The 27,489-nt window shown below is 43.0% G+C and overlaps 1 protein-coding gene across 7 annotated transcripts in view; it reads right to left on the bottom strand.

The window, feature by feature from the left end:
* ANK3 (ankyrin 3) overlaps positions 1–27,489 on the bottom strand; it is a 349,693-nt gene that overhangs the window by 88,900 nt on the left and 233,304 nt on the right. For all 7 annotated transcript variants that reach the window (XM_058421436.1, XM_040072042.2, XM_040072038.2 and 4 more), the window contains 10 exons: positions 25,495–25,593; positions 20,737–20,934; positions 18,860–18,958; positions 17,108–17,206; positions 15,090–15,188; positions 12,872–13,069; positions 12,287–12,385; positions 11,469–11,567; positions 7,548–7,745; positions 4,969–5,067 (listed from right to left, as the gene is read on the bottom strand). In XM_058421436.1, the coding sequence (XP_058277419.1) occupies positions 4,969–5,067; positions 7,548–7,745; positions 11,469–11,567; positions 12,287–12,385; positions 12,872–13,069; positions 15,090–15,188; positions 17,108–17,206; positions 18,860–18,958; positions 20,737–20,934; positions 25,495–25,593 (1,287 nt within the window). The remainder of the gene's footprint in view (positions 1–4,968; positions 5,068–7,547; positions 7,746–11,468; positions 11,568–12,286; positions 12,386–12,871; positions 13,070–15,089; positions 15,189–17,107; positions 17,207–18,859; positions 18,959–20,736; positions 20,935–25,494; positions 25,594–27,489) is intronic.

Raw genomic sequence — 27,489 nt, 5'->3', positions numbered from 1 at the left:
ATCACTGCATCTTTCTAGTCCTGCTGGCTCTCAAGCTGCTCAGTTTTTGTTTTTCTGCTGTAAATGTCAGACAATGAAGCTACAGTGTTATTGTTTATAGGGCTAGAAATTGCTTTAGATCCAAAGATCACAAAGGCCTGACTGAATGGAACAGGCAAACCTACATGAACACACACAGACACTTCCCTGCTTTGCTGAATCAGGACCAAACACATTGCAATACCTTGCAAAGGTTCATTATTGCACATTATTAGGTCGGAAATTTCCACAGAAACATCTTGATAACAACTGAGCACGTACAAAGAGCCAAGGAGAGACAGATAATGCACCATGACGTTATACTGAGGACACCTGTATTTGAGAGTTTGTTCTGTATGAAAATGATTTTTCTCAATAGCACTTCCCTGCCTCCTCCTTAACTCTTCCTGCATCTGAAAATTAGATATTCCAATGGGAAAGCTGGATTGCTGTCATGAACTCAGGCTGCTATGGGGCTCCTGTCAGAACAAAGCAGGCAGACCTGAATCAATCTGAAATAAAAATCCCAGCTCAACCTGCAAAAGAACATCGTGACCTCTCAGCCACCATTAACTCCTACCAAAACCACAGTTTTAGAAACAAAAGCCAGTTTAATACTTTGGCTTTCCAGACAGCCATCAGCCAGGGACTGAGAGACCATCAGTTCCCCCAGGGGAAGCCCAACACCAAGAGCAGTGCAGTGACTGTTTGCACTGGAATAAAAGCTCCAAACCCTGCTTTTCATCCTTGACTGAAGCAGCACTTTTCTCTGTCTTCCTTTGCCAGTCCATCACAGCGCTGCTGTATCCTACAACTACGCTCTCCAATGGGATAAACAGTGGAGAAATGACACGTGGAGACCTGCTGAGCCACGAAACAATATTTATTCGTGCCAACTACCAGCACAAAAGCCCTGAGACAAAAGCAACATCACATGTACCAGGACAGCTTTTCACACTCAGCATGACCACCAGAGAAGGGATATCTGCTCGCAGCCATGGCTTCAGACTGATTTTCGACTCCCAATATTATTGTGAAGGGATGAGCATGCCTTGTGTTGAGCGTGATACCGCATAGCACATTTTCAGCACCAAAAGCTCGTCGGCATACCTAGATTCAGGCAAACAAATGCAATGTCAGAATAGACAAGAGCTGCTGCCTTTGCTGCAGGACACTGACATGCCTTCTGTGAACACCAAATTAATTTATTAAAGCTCTTTAAATGTGGAGGGTTTTGAAGCACCTCAAACTTTACCACCTGAAGTGTATTTTCTAATGTGGCTGAGTTTAAACCACGTAACAAAATCTCATTTTCAAGTGGTAGGAGCAGCCTTATGGCCTCTCAGGCACTAGTTCTGGCCTGCTACACCCATGTTGTTTACACTTCAGCATTGATTTAGACTCCTGCAGCTCTGGGATTAAAGGCTATTTAGTTAATTGATGCAGCAAAACCAGAAGGATCCCACAACGCTATTAATGAATGGACTTCATAACCAGCAGCTATTCTTCTTTTCATGCCTTTTTCTACTACAAAGGTCAGGAAAAAAAAATTCTTGGGAGGGAAACCACCCCAAGAGAGACTCACAGATGCAAGTGCTCACTTCTGAGAGCAATTTCGAAAACGCTCATAAGTTATACAGCCAGAAGTGATCTTCATCATACAGACTAATCCCCTGTACAAGCGATTTTTTGCAATACTGGATGGTTTTTCTTCCCTGCTACAGCTTCAAGATGAAAAATGTGTTTCTGCCCTATCTTCTCCTTTAACCACCTGAAAACTCCCCAAAGTGTGTGCAGCCCTCAGAGCGTGAGCAGGGTCAGAACTCCCGTGTGTCAGAACTGCAGACTCTAGATGTTTTCACAGGGAGGGTAAGTTATATATAAATGATGACTAAAGAACATGTACCAGACGAGGAAGATGATAGTTCATTGGTCCCTACTCAAGAGTTCAATGACCCAGTGATATTAAGTTAAATGACATGGAATGTTCTCCCCCTGTTGACAGGTACTGTGCTGGAGTGACACAACCTGTGCTTGCTTATCCTTAATGAGAAATGTGATGAGGAGGGAAAATTAATGAATAAAACCAACCAAAAAAAGTGCCACTGAACAATCATCCACGCCCCAAAAGCTGAGGTAAGAAAAGCACCTGGATGTGAAACAGAAGGTCAGTGGTGACACTGCTGGTAGCAGAGATCCCCAGTATAATGTCACTGTGAGCTGTGCTGCTTCAGTGACTTTTAAGGCACGGATGGCCACATCTCTGCTGCTGTATGTCCAAAGGAATGAACCCAACTGGACATGCTGGACAGGATCGTGCAAACACGCAAGCATAGCAACAGTGCCTCCAAAGCCAACTCAGCTGTTGCTTATCTCGTCCCCAATGCCTCTGGTTTTAGAGGCAGTGTGTACAGTTAATCCATCTAAATGGGAGAGCTCGTAACTACGGAGCTGCTGCTCTGCAAGCCAATCATCTAACCTTCACCTGGATAGAACACGAGGTCAAAGCATGGGCGCTCTTACGGCGTAACATTTTCCATTCATTGTAGAAACTCAGGGTTTTTCAGTCCCTTCCTAAGGAACTCGAGGTGATTGATCATCAGTTTATCCAGAAACCATTCCCTGCTAAAACCCCCGGTACTGCACTGGCACTTTCCTTACATCGCAGGCGGCAGCGAGCGGCTATCTGGCAGACAAACTCCGTGTGGCTGACCCTGTGCAGCCTGGAGGGCTCGCTGCTGCACAAACCCAGCAGATGGGACCCTGCAGAAGCCAGTGGAAAAGCACCAAGCTCATGCCAGTGCATAAGCACCGAGCTCATTCCACTCTAACAGAATCCTGCAAGGCATGTGGGCACTCATTTCCCAAGGAGCAGACAGTGCCCTACAGCAGGGAGGATTAACTCGTAGGGTGGACAGGAGGACAAGCTGTTGTGGGTGTCCTTCCCTACAGAAGCCTACAGGATGGAGAATTTCCCCAGACAGGTGATTTCTTACACCCTAAAGTAGTCCTGCTTAAATACAACATGACTTCACCTGACTTACGAGTCCCTGAGCCACTTCCTAACAATTATGGGGCAGTCCCACGGAAACAAGAGTGTACTGGGAAACTATTCTTTATTCACACCAGTTACCTCATCTGTAACTGAGGAATGAGGGTGAACAACAAGGGATTTACTTCTGTCTTCTTTAAAATTGTAAGACTGTTACCGGTGACAGGATTCACCTTGCACACAGCCAAACATGACTGTATGCTCCCCCCATTTTACCTAATGAATAGGTCAGTTTTCAGAGACACGATGAAGAAATCCAGCTCCACACAGAGGAACAAGCTGAAGCCCCTTTTCCATGTGTCTCTACAGAGTCACTTGCCTGCTCCACCACGTTGCCAGGCCTGAAGCTGGGTACAGAGCTCCTGCAGCTGCGCCAGGCTGTCCCTGGGAGCCAGCGGACATGCCCTGCCTGCCTCTCAGCTGTGACAGCACTTCAGAGGTTTCCACCACCCTAATGTGACTAAAAGGCCACAGCAGCCCAGAATGGGATCCTGTTTGGACACCAGAGAGCCAGCAAAGCAAACACGTGCATCTGCCTGCACCTGTCAATATAAATGTCTCCTTAGACTGCTTGCTATTTGTGGGACAGACGAGAGCACGGCACAGGGGGCAGAGGAAAACACTCACACAAGCTGTATGGCCTGGCAGGTGATTCAGCTCTGACCAAGTTAAAAGAACAGGTTCTGCAATGCCCTGCTACCGAAACCAGAACCAGGTAGAAACTCTCTCTAGGAAGACAACCACATTCATCTGAGGAAATTGAGCAAAGAATGAACCAGGGCAGGCTGCATCGGCTACTGGGTGATCTGGCAGATAAGAACCCTGACTGATTCATCTTTAAAATACAGGCTGAGGACATGTTACCAAAGTATAAACCTGGAAAAGCTCCTGGGATTTTAGCAAAACTATTTCAGGTTTGTGTCAGGACGACATTATTGAAATCAGTAGCTGGGTACAGTTGGAACTACGCTGTAGAGAAATCAGGTAACAATGACTTTTCCCTCTGCCACAGATTATAATCAGCTGAGCTGCAGCCAGACATGATGGTGGACTCAGCCCTTTCTGAGCTGTCAGTGTAATGTGATAATCTTGCTGGACAGTCTGACACAACTGGACATTCCTGGGATGCAAGCACAGCACCCAACTCGTGGCACACACCTAGCAGAGGAGCTGTGAAAGCTACTACCCTGCAAAAGAGTGCAGGTCAGATGGTGAGACCTGATTCATTTGGCTGATTTGATCCGCTACAGCCCAGGTATTTGATCTCAACTGATTTCTTGCCCAGCTAGAGGAATGCCTCCAAGATCCAGACAATGCACGAGGAATGTAAGTGTAATCAACACAGAGATCATTGTCCTTAAATTCTGAGCACTGTACACCATTAGGGAGCATAAAACCATTTCTGCAAAGGGTCTTTGCTTCAGGATATGGATCTTAAAAAGCAGTACTGTGAAGTGGGAAGTGTCATCGCTGTGGGTCTCAAAAGCCATCCCCAAGCACCTTGAAAATCCAGATCTCTTCTTTAGGAGTCCAAATATTTAGGCAAAACTATTTTTAGGCAAGTAAATTTGATATGGACCACCACTGCATATATGTATTTCATATTAGATAACAGTTTCCTTACTCTAAAACTAGATCAATCCCTCTTACCTTCAGTGAAGCACAACAATAGGAAACAGCCTAAACCTGTATTGATCTAAATATTTGGTGAGAAATAAGCTTACTGCTCCAAGGCTGAGCATGACATTAAACACCCAAGTTTACCTATCTTCAGTTTTCAGAATGTATTCTGCAGCCATTTCTTACAAGGAATGTTTCTCTCCTGTGATTTCAGTTTCACCCTGAAATCAATTCCTAGTCCTGCAAGGAAATATTTTGTGTGACAATGGCGTTCATACCTTTGTCTGTGCATCAACAGCAGCTCCCTGGTTAACCAGAACCTCTGCTACATTGACCCTGTCCTCTTGGGCAGCCAGGTGGAGGGGCGTCAGTCCACTCTGTAAATCAGAAACAGCAAGTAACAATCTCCAGAGGAGGCACGTGACCACTAAAATGCAAATTCGGGTATCAATAAGACTCTAAACATCCCACCAAATTTAAAGAAGTTACACATTCCACTTTCACTGTGTAAGGTGCTTTGTAATCACACTCTTGATCTGCAGGGATGTACAATTCAAAAGCCAGGAGGATGATGTTTCTTTAAGACAAGGAATGTTTCTCCATGCAGTGGGATAGCAAACCAGAGCACTTTAAGGAAAAGTCACATAGCATTTTTTACCTCCTAATTTACTTCCTTATAATGAGTCAGACTTCAGGAGCAATATTGAATAATGATTCAATATTTACACTTCTGCAAGTTTTTACACTCACTCAGTTATATCCTTATGTTTTACTCCTCTACTTGATCATTTTCAGACCCAAACACAAAAGAATAAAACTGCATTTCTCTGAGATCAGGCCCACTTCTCTCTGCTCAGGGAGTATACAGACTTGATAGAAAATGCACACTGATAGTAACTTTTCTTATTTAAAACTCAAAATCTAAATATCCTTAAAACCTCAGAAAACTATGAAACTTTCTGCCACGTAATAGAGGTAGAAGATAAAAGGGGAAAGAGAGAGAATCTGCTGAGGAGATGTTGTTAGGAATGAGAAAGAATATCCTTTACTTGCAAATTATGGTTCATTTTCTCTCCTGTCAGAGAAAATGAACTGCCTTTAGCACCAAGGACAGAAGAGCAAGTGGTAGCAGCTGTCACATCAGGCAGGAACATTCACTAAGTTTCCTACCCTTGAAGCCAAATCCATATCCACAGTTGCACTCCCTGCCAAGGCCAGTTATTCTGAGTGCCCCACTGCATTTCACTCCAAGATGCAATCCTGATGATAACACAGCTTAGGTGGGTCACCTAAACAAATATCTAACAGTAACCAACTATAAACTACCTAATGGAGCCTAGATATTAATGGCCAAACCTTCTAAAAAGATTTAATAAGTGCTCAGTATGGGGGCTCCAAGTGTGCAGCTCCAAACCATTCTGTGGGTCCTGAAGAAATAAATGCTCTTTTTATTGCAAAACTCAGAAGTCAGTGGGCTTCAAACATGTGGCTTTGAGTGTGGAGGTGCTGTGCTCTGAGGAAATGTGCATCCCTGAGAGAGTATGGAGGGGAACTACTCCCCAAAGGTGGTGTTATCAGCACAACGAGAAACTGGAGATTACAGCTGCACAGATTGAAGGATGCTGCAGGTAATTAACCTCTGGTGGCACTGAATCAAAGTGCCAAGCACTTCAATCACGCTCCCTGTATTAGCCCCAGCAGAAAAATGGGATAGCAAATGGATGCAGGCCATGCACATGGCAGATTTCCCTCTGGGGATACAAAGTCCATCCTACACTGCATAAGCCCACACACAATTGAGACTTGTGGGGGGAAAAAAAATCCTCATCTGCGAGAGAAGTTTTCTGAAGGAGGACCCACAAGTAATCAAATTGGAAAGGTAGAAGTAGTAGGAAAACACAGCAGCCCTGTGCAGGAACACCCACTGCTTGAGAGGATACTGACTCTCCCTACCTGATGAGAATAAGAAATATTTTCCATGAAAAAAAAAAAAAAAAAAAAAAAAAAAAAAAAAAAAAAAAAAAATTCTATTGCCTCTCTAGTCTAGCCACAAAAATCCATACTGAAACTGCACTTGACAATGTCACATAAGAATGTCTAGTGGGGCCTTTAAAGAATTAAGGATGCACATTTGCTAGAAACATTACTGTAAGAGCAGACTTAATAGCCTATGAATTCACACATGAAATAAAATACATCAACTTTCCTACCACCAGGAGAAATTACACCAAAAGTCACCGTGGGCTAAGAAACATACCCTGGGGAGGAAGAATCACTTATGTAAAGGAACAAAATCTCAGACAAGGTTGCTGCTATTATCCCATTTAAAAAGTCACCATCCCTGGACCAGTCAGCTGTTACCATTAGGTGGTAATATTTGTTACCATCACTGGTGCAGGTTACATTTTTTGTTATAAAGTATTATAGTGCTAAATATGTTTCAAATACAAAAAAAATTAACAAAAAAAAGTACAACAAATGTTACAACTACACACATAACAATTGAAAACCGAGCAGGCATACTCCTAGAGAGGCTGATAAATGATCGGCGCCAGCCCCAGGAGCCCCTGTGGGGAAGAAGATGCTTCCTCTCTGGCCATGTTTTGGAAGACTAGCATAAACCAGTGCTGGATTAATGAATTCCACTGCAGCATGTGTTATCACCAAACCTTGGGCACTACAGAACACAGTTCATTCGGTGTGACATGGCACGCTGCCCTTCGCTAGGAGAGACGACGACGCGCTTTCAGACACCTGCAGTGGCTTCCAGCACGCGCAGAATCCCAGCGGGCAAATTTTAATTGCAGGTCCCTCTCCTTCTCATCAGAGCCGCAGCCGCGGGCAGGGGGACACTGACCTTGTTGCTGAGGTTGACGTTGGCATTTCTGGAGAGCAGCAGCGACACCATGTCCACGTGGCCGTCCTGCGAGGCGAGGTGCACGGGGGCGATGCCCTGCCGGGTGACGGCGTTGGCGTCGGCGCCGTACTCCAGCAGCGTGGTGGCGATGTCCATCTGGTTCTTCTTGGCAGCTATGTGCAGGGGCGTGTAACCGTTCTGCCAACAGAGAGCGCTTCGCTGAACACGGTCATAAATCACTTTTCTGTACCTACCCAACTCTGAGAATAATTACGCCGTTAGTTCTAAAAATTCTGTCAAACGCAGTCAAATACAACGTTAACAAGCTGTACCAACCGATGTATCTCGTCTTTAAGCAATCTTTTTGGGTTTTTTTTTAAAGTACTGCTACAAAGAGGAGGATTCTGAAGTAAATTTTCGAATTTGGGAAAAAATACCTTTTCAGGAAAGGAAATTCTATAGAAATAGGAGCTTGAGTTTTGTTTCATAGACATTTGCTCCTTTTCCTTAAATGCACATAAAATCTTCAACAAAGAGAAGAGCAGGATGTGTGCTCATAACTCAGAACAGCTGTTATTGTTTGGGTTTTTTTCCCATTTCCCAGTGTGAATGAAAGCATTATGTACATGAAATATGGCCTTTCTTGCAGCATTTACCCTAAACCTTACTGACAAGCTGGTCTTTTTTCAGATCAAGGGAAAACTGAAGCATATAGAGTCATGCATTCCTTATCTTTTTATTCCTTCCAGTCTGTGTACCCAGGGAGCCCACTACTAAAAATAAAAATGCAGTATCTGTAGCATGATACACTTTTGTAACTCTATGAAAAGACAGATAGGCAGAAAACAGATAAATGGCTATAAAGAACAGCTGATCAGCACACAAACACCAGAACTCTGATGGAGGTATGACCAGTTTTTGGTACAGATTACAATGACTGTTTAGTCAAGAACGTCCTGTCTTTCACAAATGTATTAGCCCTCATTTTCAAGCAAATTACAAATGTGCAGACGTTTACATGTGACTGAGGGACAAGGTCAGGGGGGAGGAGACCCAAGGCGCATAAACCACTTTTATTTTTCTATGGTGTCATAAATCCATTTGCATCTCAGATTAGCCCAATAAAATCAACCTAAATGCACAGAGCATTCACCTGCCTGGGCTCCTCCCTGCACCAATGGGGCAGCAAGGCTGGTCTGAAGAGAAGGGAGGTCACAAGAGATGCAGAGCAATGCAGGTATGAGCAAGGAATAAATGCATGGGGGCTCACAAATGATTACAAGCGGGCTTTAATAGGAACCTGGCAGCAAGAGATGCACAGCACTAGTTCCATGTGGAAGAGGTTCTGTAACCTTCAAAATTCAATTCAGAGTCAGTTCAGATCTTGGATACTAAGGTATCTGAAAATGACACTCAGGAAACAGTGCTACAATCAATAAAGGAAGCACATGGCCACTGGTTTTTCACTTTGAAGATAAAGTGCTTCAGGAAAAACAAACACAATCCTCTCCCTTAGACTTCCTGCATGATACTGCCATGTAAAACAACCACTGCCACACGAGTGCCTAATAAATCCTAAATACTACACACTAAATCCTGTGTGTCTGCTAAAACATAACTCCTTTAAATGGAGCTCATATCACGTTACATAAAACAACAAATGCAGTTTCCAAGCCTTTTCCTCAGAAATGGGCATATATTGCTTTCAGTGGATTGGACACAGCAGGTTGCCAAGAGAAGGCAAAAAGAGAGCTGAAAAATAAAAGCTGAAATTCAGCTCAGTCCCAATCTGCATCTTCTCCTCGTAAGGGCAGCACTCTGTCACTCTGAATAGGTGGAGAAAGGAACAGAGAAGTTTAAAAGGAAGGGTATTGGGTTATTCTGTTTGCCAGGGAAAAGAGTGGAAAAGGGAAAATAGTTAAAGATGAAGGGACAGAGGAAAACTAAGGCTTTGGGGATGGCATGGCGAGGAAGAAAGGCACTTTAAAGTGGATGCCAAATTCAAATTAGGGATAAGCCGCACGTGAAATTAGGCACAATTTTTGCCAATGAAAGAGAATAATGGTTCACCAGAACAACTGTACCACAGCACTGTACTCTGACATGCCCATTTCCCATAGCCTGTCACTTATCACTCTTCAAGGCAAATTTTGCTGGGCTTGGCTAATGAGCCACTCTTAAGATCAGTGTTAAAGACAGTGGTGTCACAGGAAAGGCAACTACTGATGAAGCTAACTGTGGAGCCAGTGATGAGATGTGACATAACATTTATTTACTGGACCACATTTACAAAAAGTAGAGGAAATCATCTGCTGTTACCAACATCATCTTCCGGATGAGCGCACAGTGGGGGCCCGAAGCAACAAACATGTTATGGTTAATTTTATTCTGTATTGATGCTCTGCTCGCTGCTGCCGTGGCTCACTTGCTGCAGAACACTAACAAATGCTTTCTTCTAGGCACACTTTCAGCTGGCACTCGGAGGCCTGAAGTGGCAGCTGCAGAACTGTTCTGTTACGGAGGGGGAAGCTGAGGAACCGACACATGAGTTTGTGCAATGCTGTACCACAGCCTGCAGGGCTTCCACCTTGGTCTGGACTTCCCAAGCCCTTGGCAGGGGCTGCTGCAATCCCTGCCCCTAGAGGAGGCACAGCTCCCACTGGCAGCTTCTTCCAGTGAAAACTGGGTCAGTGCCTCCTCATCCTCTGCAGAAGGCCCTTTCTTCCCTCAGTGGCATTTGAGAATGCTGTGCTGCAGTAGTGAAAGATCAGAGACCAGCCCAGTCTCCCCCCTGGGGCACCGCTCTGGCAGATCACCACTATCGACAGTATTGATTTTAAACTGCGCCAGTGCTGCTGGCAGCCCGTGTTTATTTAACTTCTCCCTCCTTGCACTACAGGCTCTGGGACCTACCCTGCTGGCACACTCCATCCTCTCCTTCAGCCATGCAGAAGGCTTCCAGCGCTATGGCTGCACTCAGCCATGTGTGAGAGCAAGGCAACCAAGGAGCACTGCCCATCTAACTACAATCCTGGCTTTTCCACTTGCTCTCCTTTCTCCACAGGCGTTTTTTGGGTTGTTCATTTTTTTTTTTTTTCCCCAGGGATTTAAGGAAATTATCTGGTTTGTCTCAAATGAGATATTTACACAGCACTTCACCTGCTTTAACCTACATATGCTTCCATCCTACTTCCATCCCAACGTTCTTGTTCAAATATCGATTAAACTTTGATTGATTATAGTATTTATCCATCCCATACTTAAACTGGGATCCACAAAAGGAATAGACAGTTTAAACTTCTCTAAATTCTCTGCATTCTGTGCACTACCAGAATAAATTTACATCTTTCATATCTTCTGAAACCTTACAGTAGGTATTGTCTTGCCTACACTAAATTACAATCAAAGCAGGGCTGTGACTAGTTTTATATCTTGACAGTCCACTTACACTGGGGAGAAGCATTGTGAAGCACATGAATAATTACATACTCTGTGCTGAGAAACTTATCTCACCTCAGATGTCATCCTGTGGCACAAACAGAAGTACCCCTGCATAGCTGGGCTTTAACCCTAAGCTTGCCCTGCACAAGTCTTAAGATGGAATGGTACAAAGTTGGCCAGCTTGAAGAAGTTACTGAAGATGCTGGACAAATCAAAGCAAGGCTCAGTATTTTCTGGGACTGAAACTGGTGATTTAAAGTGTTTCTGCATCTTTTTTTGCTTTGTTTAATTGCTATTTTATTCATTGCAGGATTATTCTAGCAGCTTTATGTGGATGTGAGACTTTAACATACAAGGTCACTGAGCCTCCTGTAACTGCAAACACACACAGCCTAGAAAGAACACGGAACAAAGGAGACAGGGAATAAAGGGACATAAAAAGCCTGGGTATTGTTCCCCCAGAGTGGCCAGTACTTGTACCTTGGCAGAGGCATGAGGTGAAGCTCCCTGGTCCAACAGGAGGAGGGCCACTTTTTGATTATCATAGTGTGCAGCTACATGCAGTGGTGTTAAACCGCTCTAAAAACACATGCAGAACAAACAAGTGCTGTTACAGACTCTCTCCAGGGGAAACTCGGGAGTTTGGAAAATTCCAGCAGATAAGGTGAAAAAACACATTTGTTACTCATTCACGTACCCAGAGCCTTTGGGAATTTTTAGAATCAAAAAAAATAAAATAAATTTGGAAATCCTTCCTGAGCTGTGAAAGCCCCATTCACTTTTCCCAGGGAAGATGAACGGAGATGCACATAACTGTGCTGCCCCCAGGGCAAGGAGGTCACACCCTTGGCAATGTTTTCCTTTTACTGCCTGGATAAGTAAACTGCCCCTTGCATCTGTAAAAGTCCAAGCTGGGCTGGTTTTAAAAGCTTGAGGTCCTGTTGGCCTTCGCCCCCCACCCCCCTCCCCATCATGAGACCTGGGGAAGCAGAGCCAGCTACCCAAATACTCTGATAAGGACTGTAAATAGTCTGGGTAGGAGGACAGGGGAATGGTTTGTCTCTGTTCCCCTGGATGTGAACCCAGAGCACATCACTTTGTTATCAATTAATGACAATAAAAGTCACTTTGTCAAGAGTTTGCTGGCTCTTGGCACCAGCAGGGACTGCAATACCAGATGAAACCAATTCCAGCTAGACCCAGGCTGTGGATACTAGTGTGATGGTAAGTTGGTAGGAGGACATCAATAAAATATTATCTGGTTAGAAATATAGTGGCAGTGGTTTCTTCTGTCCTACCTTTCCAGCAGCATCAGGAGATGCATTCTTCTGAAGCAGGAGGTTGGCTACCTCAATTTTCCCGTACTTTGCAGCCACATGTAGTGGAGTAAATCCTTTCTGTAAGAGAAAGCAGTAATATAGCAGCCCTGGGCACTCTTTCTCAGTGCAAGGTTTGTCTCTGATCTGTAAGGATGCAGTTGTTTCCAACCACCCCCTTACAAGTCCTGAGTACAGGCAGCAAGTCTGCAGATTCCCAATTGCCCTGTGGGGTCTGGAGGCCCTTCTCTTGCAAGGCAAAGCCCTATCTACATTAAACAAGGGAATGGTTCCTTTCTTCACACTACTGAAGACCCAAGGGCAAGCCTATCAACACCAGCTTGGAATTTCTGCCCTGCATTCCTCCCATTCCAAGAGAATGTAGGTCTGATCACTGGGCTGTGTTATAAATCAGGTCCTGAGGTACAAGCCTGAAGCTTTGTTCCCTTTTAATAAAACGTAGCTCACACTTATGTGTGAGCGTGCATACATGACTCTTGCAGCATTCCGTTCACAAGCTGCAGGATTGTTTTAGGATTTGAGCTGTCACTCCTGCAGCTTGCTTACCTTGGTGATGATAGACAGAGATGCACCATGATCCAAAAGAACAGAAGCCACATCTTCGTGCCCTTCCCGGGCAGAAAGGTGCAGGGGTGTGTAGCCTGACGTGGTGGCTGCGTTGGGAGATGCTCCCTGCTGCAGCAGCTGCTGCACAATGTCTGCTTTCCCCAGGCGGGCAGAAATGTGCAGCGGCGTTTGGTCATCCTAAACACAGAGGGAACAGCACAGGCCTGCATGAGAGAACTGCACCTCTCACTGGGACATGAAAGAGCTGCCCACATTCTGTCACTTTTCAAAACTGCAGAGGAGCGTTAACTCTACTGAAGGCTTAGCTAGTGAATGTGGCACACTGGCTTTCTCTGTCATATCATAAAGAGAGCTTGCTCTTTGTTGGCGCCTCACAAAACATTCCAGACAGCGTCATAATCCATTAAAGTTAATAAATGTGTCAATTTTATTCCTTATCTGGATTTGCCTCACTTTGCTTTGCAGACCTTTCTAAAAACAAAGCCAGTGCTCACATCCTGACCTCTTTTATGTTTCACAGCAAGATTTAATAGCTCAATCAATTATTGCCTGGAAACTTGCATAAAAGTATCATTATTTTTGTGCTTTTTTAACTGCTGAATGATTGTTTGGTATTTTGCAGTTAACTTTTCCATAGATGTAACTGATGATAGAGCATGGTGTGAAAGTTAATTGTCACTTTCTAATTCTCAGTCAGAAGACAATAATCTGAATAGCTTTAAGTACAGGTGTTTCCCCGTCATGAATTTCATGGTTTCTTCTCCTTCACCGAAAATATTAGGGTGTTGTGACCTTGGTTCTGAGCATTTAAGAGGTAATTTCTCACCTCTTTATTGTTTGGTTTTGTGTTTTTGTCATCCCCCTTTTCTGCTGTACAATCTTTGGATTACGCACACTGTCACAACAGTGTGGCCAAGCATCTTCCTCTCCCCATCTTTCCCTGCTGAATTTCCTTCCTTTCGAGCACTGCTACCCCATGTCCTGCAGTTCTGGGCTGTTCTCTTCAAGGGGCCTCATGCCCATCCTACAAGAGTGATTTTACACCTCTGGATTTAGGATGGGAGCGTGCCAGGATATAAACGCTGCTCCTCTGCAGGGCAATTCCCCTCTGACTGGGGGAGCATCTTCATGGTTCTTAAATGATTCCAGTTTGCACCCGTTTCCCACAAATTTCTCACAGCTGATGTTAGCACTGGTGTATTATCTACTGCTTGCATTTAGTTGTTATTTATGATAACAAACTGATCACAGGCAATGGCAGTTTGCACAAATTAAATCATTCTGTGAATTTACTCAGAAAATATTTGCATGACTGCTTCTGAGCATGAGCTGTTCACTTTCAAGACTGTCTTTGGAGATTTACAAACCGCATGAATCAGTTCTATTGTCAGGCTCCTTGCATATATAAAGTGTATCAGCTATAAATATTTAGTCAGAGTTCCTTAAAAGTAGATAATCTTAACAGCAAACTTATTTGTGACCCAATTCACAGATAATTTCACAACGAAAAAGAGTTTGGTTTTTTTTAGGTTATATATCTATCTTATCACCATTTGGGGGAAAATATTTCCTGAGTTTACCTATTAAAACTGCTATTTATTGCATCCATTTATCTCCTTGCCCTGCCTGTTTCCTGGAATTCTTTGACTTCCATAATTTTGTATGTTCTTTCATGCCTCTTGACCATTTCTTTTTCCTCCACCCTCACCTTCCTCAACTGCAATTGTTTCTATAAGACCTGTTCCTTCTTTCCAGCCCTCTGCTACATCCCCTCACTGTGCCTCCTTCCTTTAGATGGTGTTCTTTAGAAGTCTAACTATTTTTGAATACATGCAGGCTGTTGCTTTAGGGACATGACAGGAGATGCCAGAAGCTGGGGGCTTCCAGCTCTGCTGAAATAAAAGCAGATTTGAAGAATTCCTCTACTTCCTTAAGTCCCACTTCAAAACAGAACTCTTCAAACACATGATAATTTACATTAAAAACCGGGATGGTATCAACCTGACACCTTCTGCCTTGTCTCTTACAGATCACTCATGGCTACAGTAAGAGGGTACAAAACAAAGCATCAGTGGGCATCACAAAGGCTTGGCTTCACCTCTTCCTTGTCCTGAAGGACACACACCAGGTGAATGTGAGTCCTTGCTTTGTTCAGTACAGATCATCCAAGTTTGTTACGCCTGGGCCATCTCCTCACCTTGGCCTTCGCCTCCACCTGGGCTCCGTTTTGTACCAGGTACCGGACGACCTCTGTCTGGCCAGCTCTGGCTGCCATGTGCAGCGCTGTCTCTCCTCTCTGCAGGCAGCAGCATAAACAGAAAAGAGTTAAAACCACACTGCAGGAAGAACAAACACCAGCGTGTTTCGTAAACACAGAAATACCAGCGACCCCGCTCAGAATGATCTCCACTAGAAAACTCTGCTGTAGTTGTTGTGTTGCGTTGCAGTGCAAAGTGTCACCAGGGGTATGTATTCTATAACCATCCGTTCAAACCAGGTGGGGCAGTGTTCTTTATCTTTTCCATGACCCATCCTCCCTCCAGGGGATATCTGCTGTTCATGGGCCATCGAGGCTCATGGCATCACTGACACAATTACATCATCCCATTGGGAGATGCTCCACCCAGGGGGAGGAGCCAAACATTCCTACCTGGATAAAACCTGAGATTCAGAACACCAGCACAGCCTGTTTGCACTGGATTGCCAGAGGAACACTGAACCCAATGCACCACCGCTGGACTTTCAGAGGAAAACTACACCCTTCTACAGGATCATCTCTGCTCCAACAAAAGCACACCTGTCACTCCAGGAGGACTTGATTGCACTGCTACAAACACCCTGACCAACAGGGTATCAGGCTGTATTCTGATTCTGTCAGTGTTTTATTTTTTTGTTTGCTTGCTTTTTTGTACTACTACATTTTTACTTTAATTTTCCTAGTAAAGAACTATCATTCCTATTCCCATATCTTTGCCTGAAAGCCCCTTAATTTAAAAATTACAATAATTCAGAGGGAGGGGGGTTTACACTCTCCATTCCAAGAAGGCTCCTGCCTTCCTTAGCAGACACGTGTCTTTCCAAACCAAGACAGTTGTCTGTGAGATGTGAGGATTCAATCAATATTTGAACTGTCACTGTGTGCTGCAAAGCAATTTATTGCAGGGTCAGTTTCCCAACTCAGTAGTGCCTCTGTCATTATTTTTTTCTGAAAAGAGACAGTGCAATTTTTATATTAGTAGCATTTTATTAGCAATGTTAAAAACGACGTCCTTTTAAATAGAGCTGAATTTAGTAAAAAATATATTTCAAGTTTTGTATATTCAGGCACACATATATTTGGCTTTCTTTCTGTAATGCCTTATGCCCCTACTATCATTTGTTATCTGACAAGAACTGAGGCGATTGAACAAGAAGGAAAAAAAAGTCATTACTGAGTACATTCATTTAAAGCTTCAGGGACTCAATGAAAGACAAATCCAAGAAAACCAAAACAATTCAGGAGGGCAAGTGGGTTCTACATTTTTGGGTATCAATATGCTTTTAGATTCAAGCACCTGCTAATTAACAAAAGGTGTTGCATTTTTAAGTAATTTATTAGAATTAGCAGGCGAAGACTTTTACAAAATACTGTCTTCTAGCCGCACCTGCGTACGGAAAGTGAAAAGGAGGCCAAACTGTTAACGAGGATCAACAAGCTTCTGCTTCTCTTCCGCTTCCCAACTTTGAGACACCCATCTAAGAACAAGTTCAGTTTTTACACACACGCCGGGAGCCTTGGGGCACGCAGCACACGGCCAGCAGAAGAGCGCGCTCGGACGGCCGGATGGACACAGGCAATATGTCCCCACAATCTGCTGCAGCCTGTGGAACTTTCCTTAAATGGCAGACCCCCGGGGTCTTGGGAAAAGAGTGCTCAACAGTCAAGCACAGATCTCAAAAATTACAGCTGGGAAGCTACAGTACGTTCTCATTCTTTACTTCAGAAAATCAAGAAATTAGAGACTGCTTAGGGTCACAGCCCCTTTGGAAATTTCCTCAACCTGCCAAGCATCTCCCAAGTAGGGATCAGCAGGCTGCACTTTCCCGTGACTCCAGCCACAGGTGCTATGGAGGTGGATGGTGGACAGCAGAATTAGGCACTTGACCCCAGTACTGCTCCCAGATATTATCATGCATTCCCAGTGCTGCCTCGCTGAAAGGAAAGCTGTGACTCACCACATTGGTAGTGTTGGGGGATGCTCCGTGATGCATTAGCTGCGATACAATATTTACATGTCCCATGAAGGCAGCAACATGGATTGGAGTTAGGCCCGACTGAAAAACAGACCAAAGTCCAATTTAAATACCTACTTCCACACACCTTTACAAGAATGCCATGAGAACATAAAATTTTCCAAAGTGAGTAAACCCAGCTGCTTCCTCTTCTGAGAGGGTTTTATCTTCTTAAAACTGTATACATGTGCTTAAATGAAAGGGCACACAGAACTGGAAACACCTAAGAGCAAACATATAAATGCTCTAGGAATTCAGTAGTTCTTCATCAACAAAACCAACAACAGCTAAGCAAGATTAAGATTAGGCATTTGCTAAATATTGTCTTGGGACAGGAAAAAAGAAAGATAGAAGCATTCCTGGCACAAAGGCAAGGCTTTCTGAAACATTCAGCTTGTGCAAAAAGGATCACCATCACAGATCTGCACCACTGCTCTTGCACAGGATATGAAAGCCCAACTGGAGAGAAAGAGATGGAGAAAGAAGGAGGGGGTGGGGAAAAAGGGAGCAGTCATTCAGCAGGGCATGACCTTGAGGATTTTGCTTAAAAAATCCAATCGGTAGTTAATATTTCCCCACGCAGAATCACCCTCAAGCCTCCTCACTGCTTCTGCACAGTTGTACCAACAATCAGCCAGAGGTGCTTTGCTACCTAGAGAAGGAGAAAGCTCAGCGGATCTCTGGAAATCCCCATGATTTAGGCAGCTTCCCCACAGATATATACAAGCCCCAGAGGGCAGAAGTGAGGAAAACACTTTTCCTTTCTCATGCAGAACAGCAAACATGAGCAGGAAGGCAGAATAACTGGCTGCGTGTGTTATTTTTTTTTTTTACCTGCTTCAAACCACTTAGTAAATGCTTTTAAAAGTTTCTAAATGCTAGTCTGGAGAACTGTAGCCAGGGCAGACTTCTCCCTCAAGCAAGCCAGGAAGGGATCTGTATGGTTTGCTGCTGAATAGTTAGAACAACCCCAAACACGTTAAATCCAACTCTTTTGTGGAGATGAACTATTCCCTGTTGCACCTTGTTTAATCCATGGAATTCCCTGTCATTTTCTAACGTGGCCCATTCCACTGTGGCCATACATTCATATATGTGATCCTTCCTCCTCTCCTAACTTGGTACAATATACATACATGGAGATAAAAATTCCCTTAGGTACTTAATTGATCTCAAAATTGTTCCAAGAGCTGGCTGCAGACTGTCTCATGCTGACTGAAGTGAATGCATATTGATTTCTGTCTAGCTGATTTACGATGTCCCATGATGGTGGGAGAATATAACTTTGTAGTGGAAACCCAAAACAAGGTCTGAATTAAACCACCCTTTAAAACAGGACTTGAGTGAAGCATAGTCTTCACCTTGATGTCTGTAATAGAGCAAATTTCATCCTCAGTGCCTTAAATCACAGGAAACAAATTGGCAGAAATGGTAGATTTTAGAAAGTATTTTTTGTTACATTTCACTTGTTATTCTCACTGTAATCCCAATATATATCTTGATATATATGTTGCTTGTGATTCATTAGGGCAACTGACTTTATTGTTCAGTTTTATTCTTTCATTCTATCTAGTTAAAAATAATTGTAGACTTAATTGGTCCATGTTCTTTCAGAAATATTGAAATATTAATCAATACAGTTACAATGAATTTTGTAGGAAAAGCAAAGACAAGCATGGAAAGACCATTTCTCACCTCAGTTACAGCTTGAATTGATGCACCGTGCTTTAGAAGAAGTTCCATTACTTTTATTCTGTTCTTCTTGCAGGCAATGTGAAGAGGTGTGAAACCATTCTGGAAATAAGAGAGAACACATTTTTGATGCCTCGTGTCACTAGAAAGTAGACCTGAGTATGGAATTCACATGAAAGATTTTTCCATCTTAAAGGAACAGCTCCCAAATTTATTTTGGAATTGCTACCCTTTTCTTGTAATAGAAAGTAAAAGTTTATAAGAAGATAAAGATCTGTTTCATATATCCAGTTTTAATTACGAAATATATTGCTCATTCCAATAACTAATTTATTTTTGAAAAATCTCAATTCATGCAAAAGTATCAAACACTTGGTTTTTTGCTTCCCATGTTCACTGTTAACTGGCTGGGGTTATCTGCTGGAGTTTTTGGGGAATTTAGGGTGCGGGTTTTTTTTGGTTGGTGATCTTTTGACCTTTTAGAACTGCTGGTAAAAAAAGCACTTTACCTTTTACAGGCTCTGGAATTTATGTCTTCTAGACTATTTTTACAACTTGTTTGTTTGGGTTTTTTTTCCCATTCATTACCTGTCAGCTTACTGCAACCACAAGTATTTCACCCCTTCCTTTAAAATAGATGTGCGCAACGGAGTGAACATTGGAACTACCATCTTATTTAGTATGAGATGATACTACACAAAAAAAGTAAATCAGGAAAATGGGCTGTCCAGATGCCACAGAAAAAAAGTAAATCAGGAAAACAGGCTGTCCTGAGCACCCAGGAATGGCACAGTAACATCAGAGCACTGAATGCTGATGCTGCTCGGTACAAAAGAGCCTTTGCAGAACATTCTGAAAACAACTGGCAGAGCTGGTCCCTCAGATCTGATCAAATTGTCCTTTTTTACCTGCCATATAGTAAAGAATATTGTATGTTTTCATGATTTGGGGTCCATGTCATTGTTCCAGTGTAGCAGCTCTGCCCCCTCTCTCTGGCAGTGGACAATGCCCATGGTGAGCTCAGGTGTGTTTCATATCTCATCACAGCTTGACCACAGACACCTGAATACAGGTTGATGTGACACAAAAAGCACAGGGCTGAGAGAAGGAAATCTGTGGAGCCTGTGCTGTTTCCAAGAGAGTCAATCTCCCCTGGCTCGTGAGGGTTTCAGGAGCTCAGTTAACACTTCAGGAGTTGAAGGAGTTAGCATCAGGCTGTGAAACCAAGCAACCCAATCCATGTCAGAATGTAAATTTCTTTGGAACAGTTATTGAAGAACAAATCAAAGAGACATTTTAAACAGAGTGGATTGCAACTGCAGTTTGAACAAAAGGCATTAATGTATTGTGTTTGTATGCAGTTTAACTGCACTAACGTATTTTGCTGCTGAAGTTGTTTCTAAAGTAGAAAGGCATATGACTCCATTGACATAGAATACCACAAATACTCATTATGTAACTCATTCCTACCTTTTACTGTTTCACATCACTGAGAACTTATAAAAATTCTCTCAGTTTTAAATGTCACTGATTACTTTCTCTGTAAAAACACGTGGAAAATAAGGATTCTCTCCATTCCAAAAGCTACAGCAGTTATGTCTGCAGCTGTTTCATCTATTCATGATCATAAAAAGATACCAGGAGGCAAAAATGCTCTAGTTACACTAGAAATTCATAAATCACTGCTGACAAGCAAAGGTCTTCTCTGATTGCAGGATACACTATTAACACCTCGAACCTCGGGCGTTTGCTCTTGGGCTGCGGCAGTAACAGTACATCCTCTCTGCCAGCCATCAGCAGGCAGAAAACAACTCCCAGCAAGTCTCAGCACAACTTTGCAGGAATGTTGAGCTGTGAAGAGCGCCCTGCTGTGTACTCACCAGTGCTTTGGCATTAGGATTAGCTTTCTTGTCCAAGAGAACCTTGGCGACTTTGTAGTGGCCACAGTGGGCAGCAACATGCAGTGCAGTCAGGTAGTCATTGGTGACGTCATCTACAGGCACGTTGTGCTGAATCAGGAGCTGAACACAGTTTAGATGATCCCCTTGTGTTGCCATGTGCAACGGAGACAAACCATTCTGCCAACAGAGAGACCCAGCACGGATGGGTTAGAGGATGCTCAGGGAAGAGAAACTCCTCCGCGTTGTTCTCGGAGCATTTGTTGTTTGAAGGATTTTACAAGCCCAGAAACAACCCAAAATAAACTTAACGTGTTCAGAGTAAGGATGAGGGTTCTTACTCCAGAATAGGGAACTTCTTTGGTTAGAGTTTGTAGGCAGCCCCACACTGAAATACCATCATAACATACCAGCAATGCTCTAAATGCAGCTTCCTTCTGCCGGTACGGCTCAGACAAGCTGCTCAAGTTAGATGGGAACAACCCTTTGTGACTCTTAACACCCCAGCCAGGGAATTTGCTGGTTTTTAAAGCTGAATGAAACTCGCCACTCTAAACGTGGCTGGTATAAACCAGGCAGGACAGCGCAGGTCAGAGCATCACTCAGTGAAGACTACAGCCTCCCTTCATCCCTCCACTCGTGTTTTCCTGAATTTGGGTTGTACACATGCTTACACCACATTACCCAGCTCTGGAGACCACTCTTCCCAGCCCACATTGGTAAAACACCGAAAGTTTCAACTGGGTTTAAAATCTCTGAAAAAACCTTCCATGCTGTGACCTACCAGCAGAAGTGGTGAAGCTGCTCCACCAGGGAAACAAACACCTGAGAGAGACTCAGGTACCAATGAACTGTTTCTTGCAGTGTTTAAAATAGTGAACAAGCTCCCCCAAAAATATTATATTTCCAGAGAAAAACCATGAGAGAAGATTCTCAAAAATTGAAAGGACTGACACTATTTCATGACGAAAGATTAAAAATATTTGCCAGAATGAAAGAGGCTTTGTTAGCAGTGGAACATAGCTCCTTCTTCCTGCTGTAGGTTTGTTGCCTTTTTTTTTCCACTCTATTCGTCTAGTGCCAAAACTAGTTTTGAGTGCAGAAGCTGTTCTTGCAGCAGCACACAGTGGTTTCCGAGCTGGAGGTGAGTGGCAGTACACTGCACCGTGGAACACAAACCTCTGCTCACAGACGCAGTGCCCTCGTGTGACCGCAGCCAGCAAAGGCAAAGCAGCGAGGCAAAACCAGCCGAGATCCCCGAAACAGACCCTTCCCTCACCCCTCCCGTGTGATAACAGCAAGAGCAACCACTCGAAAGAAAGGTGGGAATACGCAGTGAAAAGATATTTTAAACCGAGGTGGAAGCAGGATGGTGAAAGCAAACAGGAGCATCCTGTCAGAACCGGAGAGCAGTTTACTTGCAGTGCTGAGATACAGATATTCTTGGACACAGTAGTTATCTTTCAAGTAAGATTATCTCATGGGCATCTCACTTGTGATTTATGTTGGCTTGGATAAGCCTCTCTCCCATTCCCAAAGGCTACTACAGCAATTATCTGCATGGAAGCTTGATACTAGCAAGGCATTTTACATGTTTCCACGGTTTTCTTGTGCAGTTAATAGTAGAACAAAAAAGATTAATTTCCCTCGGTCACCAAATCCACCTGCTAACAGTTCATAACTGATGATGCTTTTTAGGTGAGAGTAAAAAAATCATGAAACTTTAAACACCCTCCTGCTCCATTTTTGTAAGAAAGATCCTTCAGGTGAAAAGTGTCATTCTTCACAGTAACAGCCAATAAACCACGCTTATTACAGGAGTGAGAGATTGAGAAGGTGATATGGGACTCCCTGATAGGAGAGACTTGTACCAAAAAGACTGACATGGATGGAAAAGGAAGGAAGAAACAGAGGCAATTTGAAAAATCAGCAAAATACTTGATAAAAATCTGTCGCGGACAAGAAAAGTGCAGCAGCTAACCAGACCTCATACAGAAAAACACGAGACAAGACTGGAGGCTAAAAAAGTTGATAAAGACAAAAGAATTATTGGAAAATTGTCTTTTATTGTACCTAAACCAGGCTCAATTCTGTTGCAGTTGATGATACTCTATAACCTTACACAAGTCAGTGAATATTTCAATGCCACATTCAAAATAAAAATAATACATGTAAGAGTGTTTTCCAGGCCCATATCCTTCTTGTGAGAGACAACCCAACAATGACCCTAAGAAGTGATCTGCTACTTCAGGATGGAGCACCTTTAGAAATACTTTTACATTACTGTTTTTTAAAAGATTGCCTAGGAAATATTTAAGAGGGAAAGAAATTCAAGATTAATCAAAGATACTGATCGTTAAGGACCATAAGGTCACACCATACCTTAAAACAATCAAATAAAAAAAAAAATCTCAAAACAAAACAGGACCATGGAGATGAAACAAAGTATCAACTGTCTGATTAGGTAAACATAAAATTACTGAGCTTATTTTGTAGCTATTTCAAAGAACTTTAATCTGGGCAAATGCCATTAACTCTAGGGCAAGAAAAAAGACAAAAGACAAAGAGCCAAAGAAGCCTGGAAAACCAGTAATTAAAAAAAGATGGACATTTATTGACAGGGATGTAATTTCTTACATCCAAAATCATTGGCATGTTCAAGACTAGAATTCCCTTTTCATTGTAGAAACCCCCTTAAAATCCATTAGGTCACTGCCTTCCCTGACAATAAATCTAAGGTTCTTCCAGTGCAAAAAAGGGTCAGCACTACGCTAAACCCTCTCCAGCAGGAAACAGCTATCAAACTGCAGCCTGGTTATTATTCTGAAAGAGTTTTATATAACACGAGGAACTTTGTGAAGTTCAAACTCTTTCAAAGATGTGTCCTATTTCCAATAATATATGACTTAATTTGAAGAGAATGGAGCCACTTATTTTTGCAGAGGACAGTACTGCAGCTTAGTGCCAAATGAATGAATTCTTTTATGCCATTCAGAGGTACAGCTTACCTTCTGAAAGTGGTAGAATTAACACATCAGAAGGAAATGCAGGAAGTTCTGCACTTTCTTCTGTTCACTTTTTAACATGTAACAGCTTTCCCTCTTCCAGAGGATGCTCTTATTTTGCAGAAGTTGTTTATATAAGCCTCTGCAGATCAACATCCAGTCTGTGTCTCAGCCTCAGGCAATTTCAAACCCACTATCCCATGTAATCTGCCTGATTTTGTCTAGTGAACTCTGGGCCAGGCTGTGTGAGTCTCCTCAGGAAGAGCAACAAATTCAAAACCTGCAGTCCTCAAAGAGCAGCTTAAATTTTGAGGGTAAAACCTAAAAAATACAACATCCACACAACAAAGAAACGTAGTTCCTTAGGAGAGGTTTTCATTTATGATGGTGGAAATGAAGGAAATAGGGTGTATGTTTATGTGGGTGTTCTTTGGTTTTGGTGTTTGTTTTTTTTTTGTTTTTTTTTTTTTTTTTTTTTTTTTTTTTTTTTTTTTTTTTGCCTGGTTGGGGGTTTTGTGGTTTTACTTTGGTGGTGGTTGGTTTGTTTGGTTTTTTCCCCTTCACATAATAAAAGGAGCTACCCAAGAGGGTGGAAGAGCCTTTTTTCTCCCTGGAGTGTAAGCTCTAGGCTCCAAGAGTGGCAGATGTGGACCAAGGGGTTCCTAGACAGCCCCTCGTGGTTTTCCCTCGCTCATGGAGTTTGCAAGCTAGGGCTGTGGGAGTCCATGGAAATTCCACATGCAGAGGATGGGTGAAAACTGTCTGTCAGATCACCCATGACAGCTCTTGCCAGTGACTCACTGAGCAGAGGAATGCTGGTGCCAACCTCCCCAAACAAATGCTAAATATACTCCAGTAAAGGGGAAAAAAAGGAGGGAGGAGAAAAGCAGAATATAGAATGGTGCTGAGACAGAATAGGACAGGATGACAGAGAGGGAAAAGAAATAACAAAACAGAAATGTTGCTGAAACATATTGGTTACAGACTTAAAAAAAACCAAACCAAACACGTAGTGGAAGGTTATCTTTGGAAAGAACCTCAACAAACTGCACAGGCCAAATGTCATCCCTGAATGGAGAAGTCGTGGATTGCAGTGGTGAAAAGTAGGCTGCTGCTGTGAGATCTGAAATCAGCAGTAACAGCACAGCAGAGACCACCGCCAGGAGAGTTCTGGCAAGTGCTTCCTTTAATGCCAGCCCTTGGGTCTAAAGCAATCTGTGCACCCTGGCGCAGGTGATTGGAAATTATCAGCAAGAATTTTGCATAATAAACTGTAGAGAGCCAGAAAGTGGAGAAACTGATAATCAGGCTAAGTCCTCAGGAAATACGAGCTGTCTCTGCAAAGGGACATTGCTCTATTTTTATCTCTTGTCCCTTCTCTAGCCTTAGGGTAAATTGGTACAAGCTGAAGATTTATTGTAATCACCGTGTGTTTATTCCAGGATCGACACAGAGATCTTCAGCTACTGAAATTCTGAGGGACAGGGTTACCACACAAGCCTTTTTGGTTGGCACAGAAATCTTTTCTTGTATATCTCGATTTAACACCTTTTACATATGCAGCCGTGCTCTACATACGGCATTCACTTCGGAGAGCTCCCACACAGTTACTTTAAATAACTAAGAAACAGGAAAGTTATTGCCAAACCCTTAAACATATGAGACATACAGAATTGCATTAGGAAAAAGAAAAAAATGTACAAGGATTATCCCACCAGGGAAGAGTATCAGTTACCTTGGTTTTGGAAAGAATAGGGGCACCGCGATCCAGCAGCATCTCTACAACCTGCTCATGGCCACTTCTTGCTCCACAGTGGAGGGGGGTCAGCCCATCCTGTGGGATACAGAGTTATAACTGATTAGTGTCCTGCAAGGACCTGTCCTAGGAGGCTCATTAATTCCTACAAGGTGCTGCTCTTTTGCAAATGAACACTTGAACCTGTTTGTTCAAACCAACAGAGCACATTCTGGCTCTGATTTTCTGAACGTGTAAATAGTCACTTCACATTGGTGTTCATGCAATGGGCTTCTTCCATGGCACTCATTGCACATGCAAGGAAAAGGTGAGATTGCACTTCAGGTACTTTTTGCCTGTATGCCTTGGAGAAAACTGGGTCTCTCTTTTGTCAATATGCATCAAAGTCGGTGGATAGTCAGCCTGAGAGGAAAAAAAAACCATCCTCCTTGACTCTTTTATTACAATGATTTTGACAAGTGTACAGCAGACAAGAAAACCATCTTAATCCCAGGTGATAGAAGTACGCTGGATTCCCTCCTGTCTCGTCGTGCAGACTGTGCTTATGTCACTCCAGCTGAGTGACTGGCCTAGAGTCAAGGCACACTGTCCATGCCTCTTTTAGAACAGTTAGCTTCGTAATAGTCAACATCCTACTGCTTCTTGCAAATAATGATGTCGCAGTTCTCAGGAACTTTGGGGTTCCATTTACAAGTCACAAAGGAAGGGGCTTTTCTCTGGTGTCTTCCACTGCTCTTAAAACACGTATGTCTTATTGTCTAGAATACATGTGTCACATCATTTTTTTATAAGGGATTACCTAAAATTCCTGCTCACACACTCCCTTCACACACACACACATTCCCCCTCCATTTCTGTACAGTAGCAAGAATTATTAAGGTACTTTCTCAGTCATACTTTTCATGTGCAATTATAATATTCTTCCTTGGTAATTCCTAAACCACACTCTACTGGAGTATCAGTTTAAGCCCTGCAAAGTGTAGAGAGCATCCAGGGAGAGGGAGGAGATGGTTCAGAGAGCCTTACATTCTCCTGCTTCTACATTTTTGCCTGCTCCTAATAAACCTCTGAAAGATAACAGGTAGGAATTGCCATGATAAACTTTTCCTGCTACTCTCATTTAAAATTTGCATGGTTCTCATTGTGCATGTTCTTGCATTCAGAGTAAGGCATATCTTCTGATGAAGAAAATATTTTGGTCCAGACTCAACTCCCTTAACTCAGGGAGTCATTTGTTCCCACAAGATGAAAGCAGCTTGGCCCACAATGTTCCTACTGACACCTCTCAAGTCAGTTCTGTTGTAATTTCTGCTTCTTCCTGCTATTTCAGCCCATAAAGTACTGAAAAGTGCATCTTGTTAAAATGATACTACACAAATTCAAGATGTATTTCTCAAAACACTTAAATAAAGACAAAGAGAAAAGATACAGAACCCCACAAATGATGCATTTTTCAGCTGAGTTGCAAATGTTTTGCCATAGCTTCACAAGTGTTGAAAATGAGTAATGCATCTATCTTATACCAGTAGTTTCCACAGGTGAGGGCATATCATGTACTGAGCAGACACAAACATTTGATATGAAAATATCACCTATAAAAAAATAAAAACTTGTATGGGAAGGAAAACCAAACCCAGCAAGGCCAGGTAACTACAGACATGTAGGCAAGAGCTGAAGAGCCTCACGTACGTTAGATTGTTCACTCTCTTTACTTCCAATAATTATCACATTCTGCAGGTACATCGAAGATAGACACTTAAGGAGATCAGGCATCAAAGTCAGAGACCATTTTCCAGATTTAATACCTCCCCAAGTCGTTTCACCAACATACCATGGTTAGCAGCACCATGCCCACAGAGAAGGAGACACATGCGATCATCTTCCTGCGCCTGTCCAGACCCTTCCAGTGCTCCCAGAGCACGGTGCCCCACCCCTCTGGGGGCATTTCTGGCTGACAAGGTTTCTGTGGCTCAG

This window comes from Hirundo rustica, chromosome 8, assembly GCF_015227805.2.
Source record: "Hirundo rustica isolate bHirRus1 chromosome 8, bHirRus1.pri.v3, whole genome shotgun sequence".
Taxonomy (NCBI): Eukaryota; Metazoa; Chordata; class Aves; order Passeriformes; family Hirundinidae; genus Hirundo; species Hirundo rustica.
The sequence above is the reverse complement of the archived record's forward strand: the minus strand, read 5'-3'. Positions and strand labels throughout refer to the sequence as shown.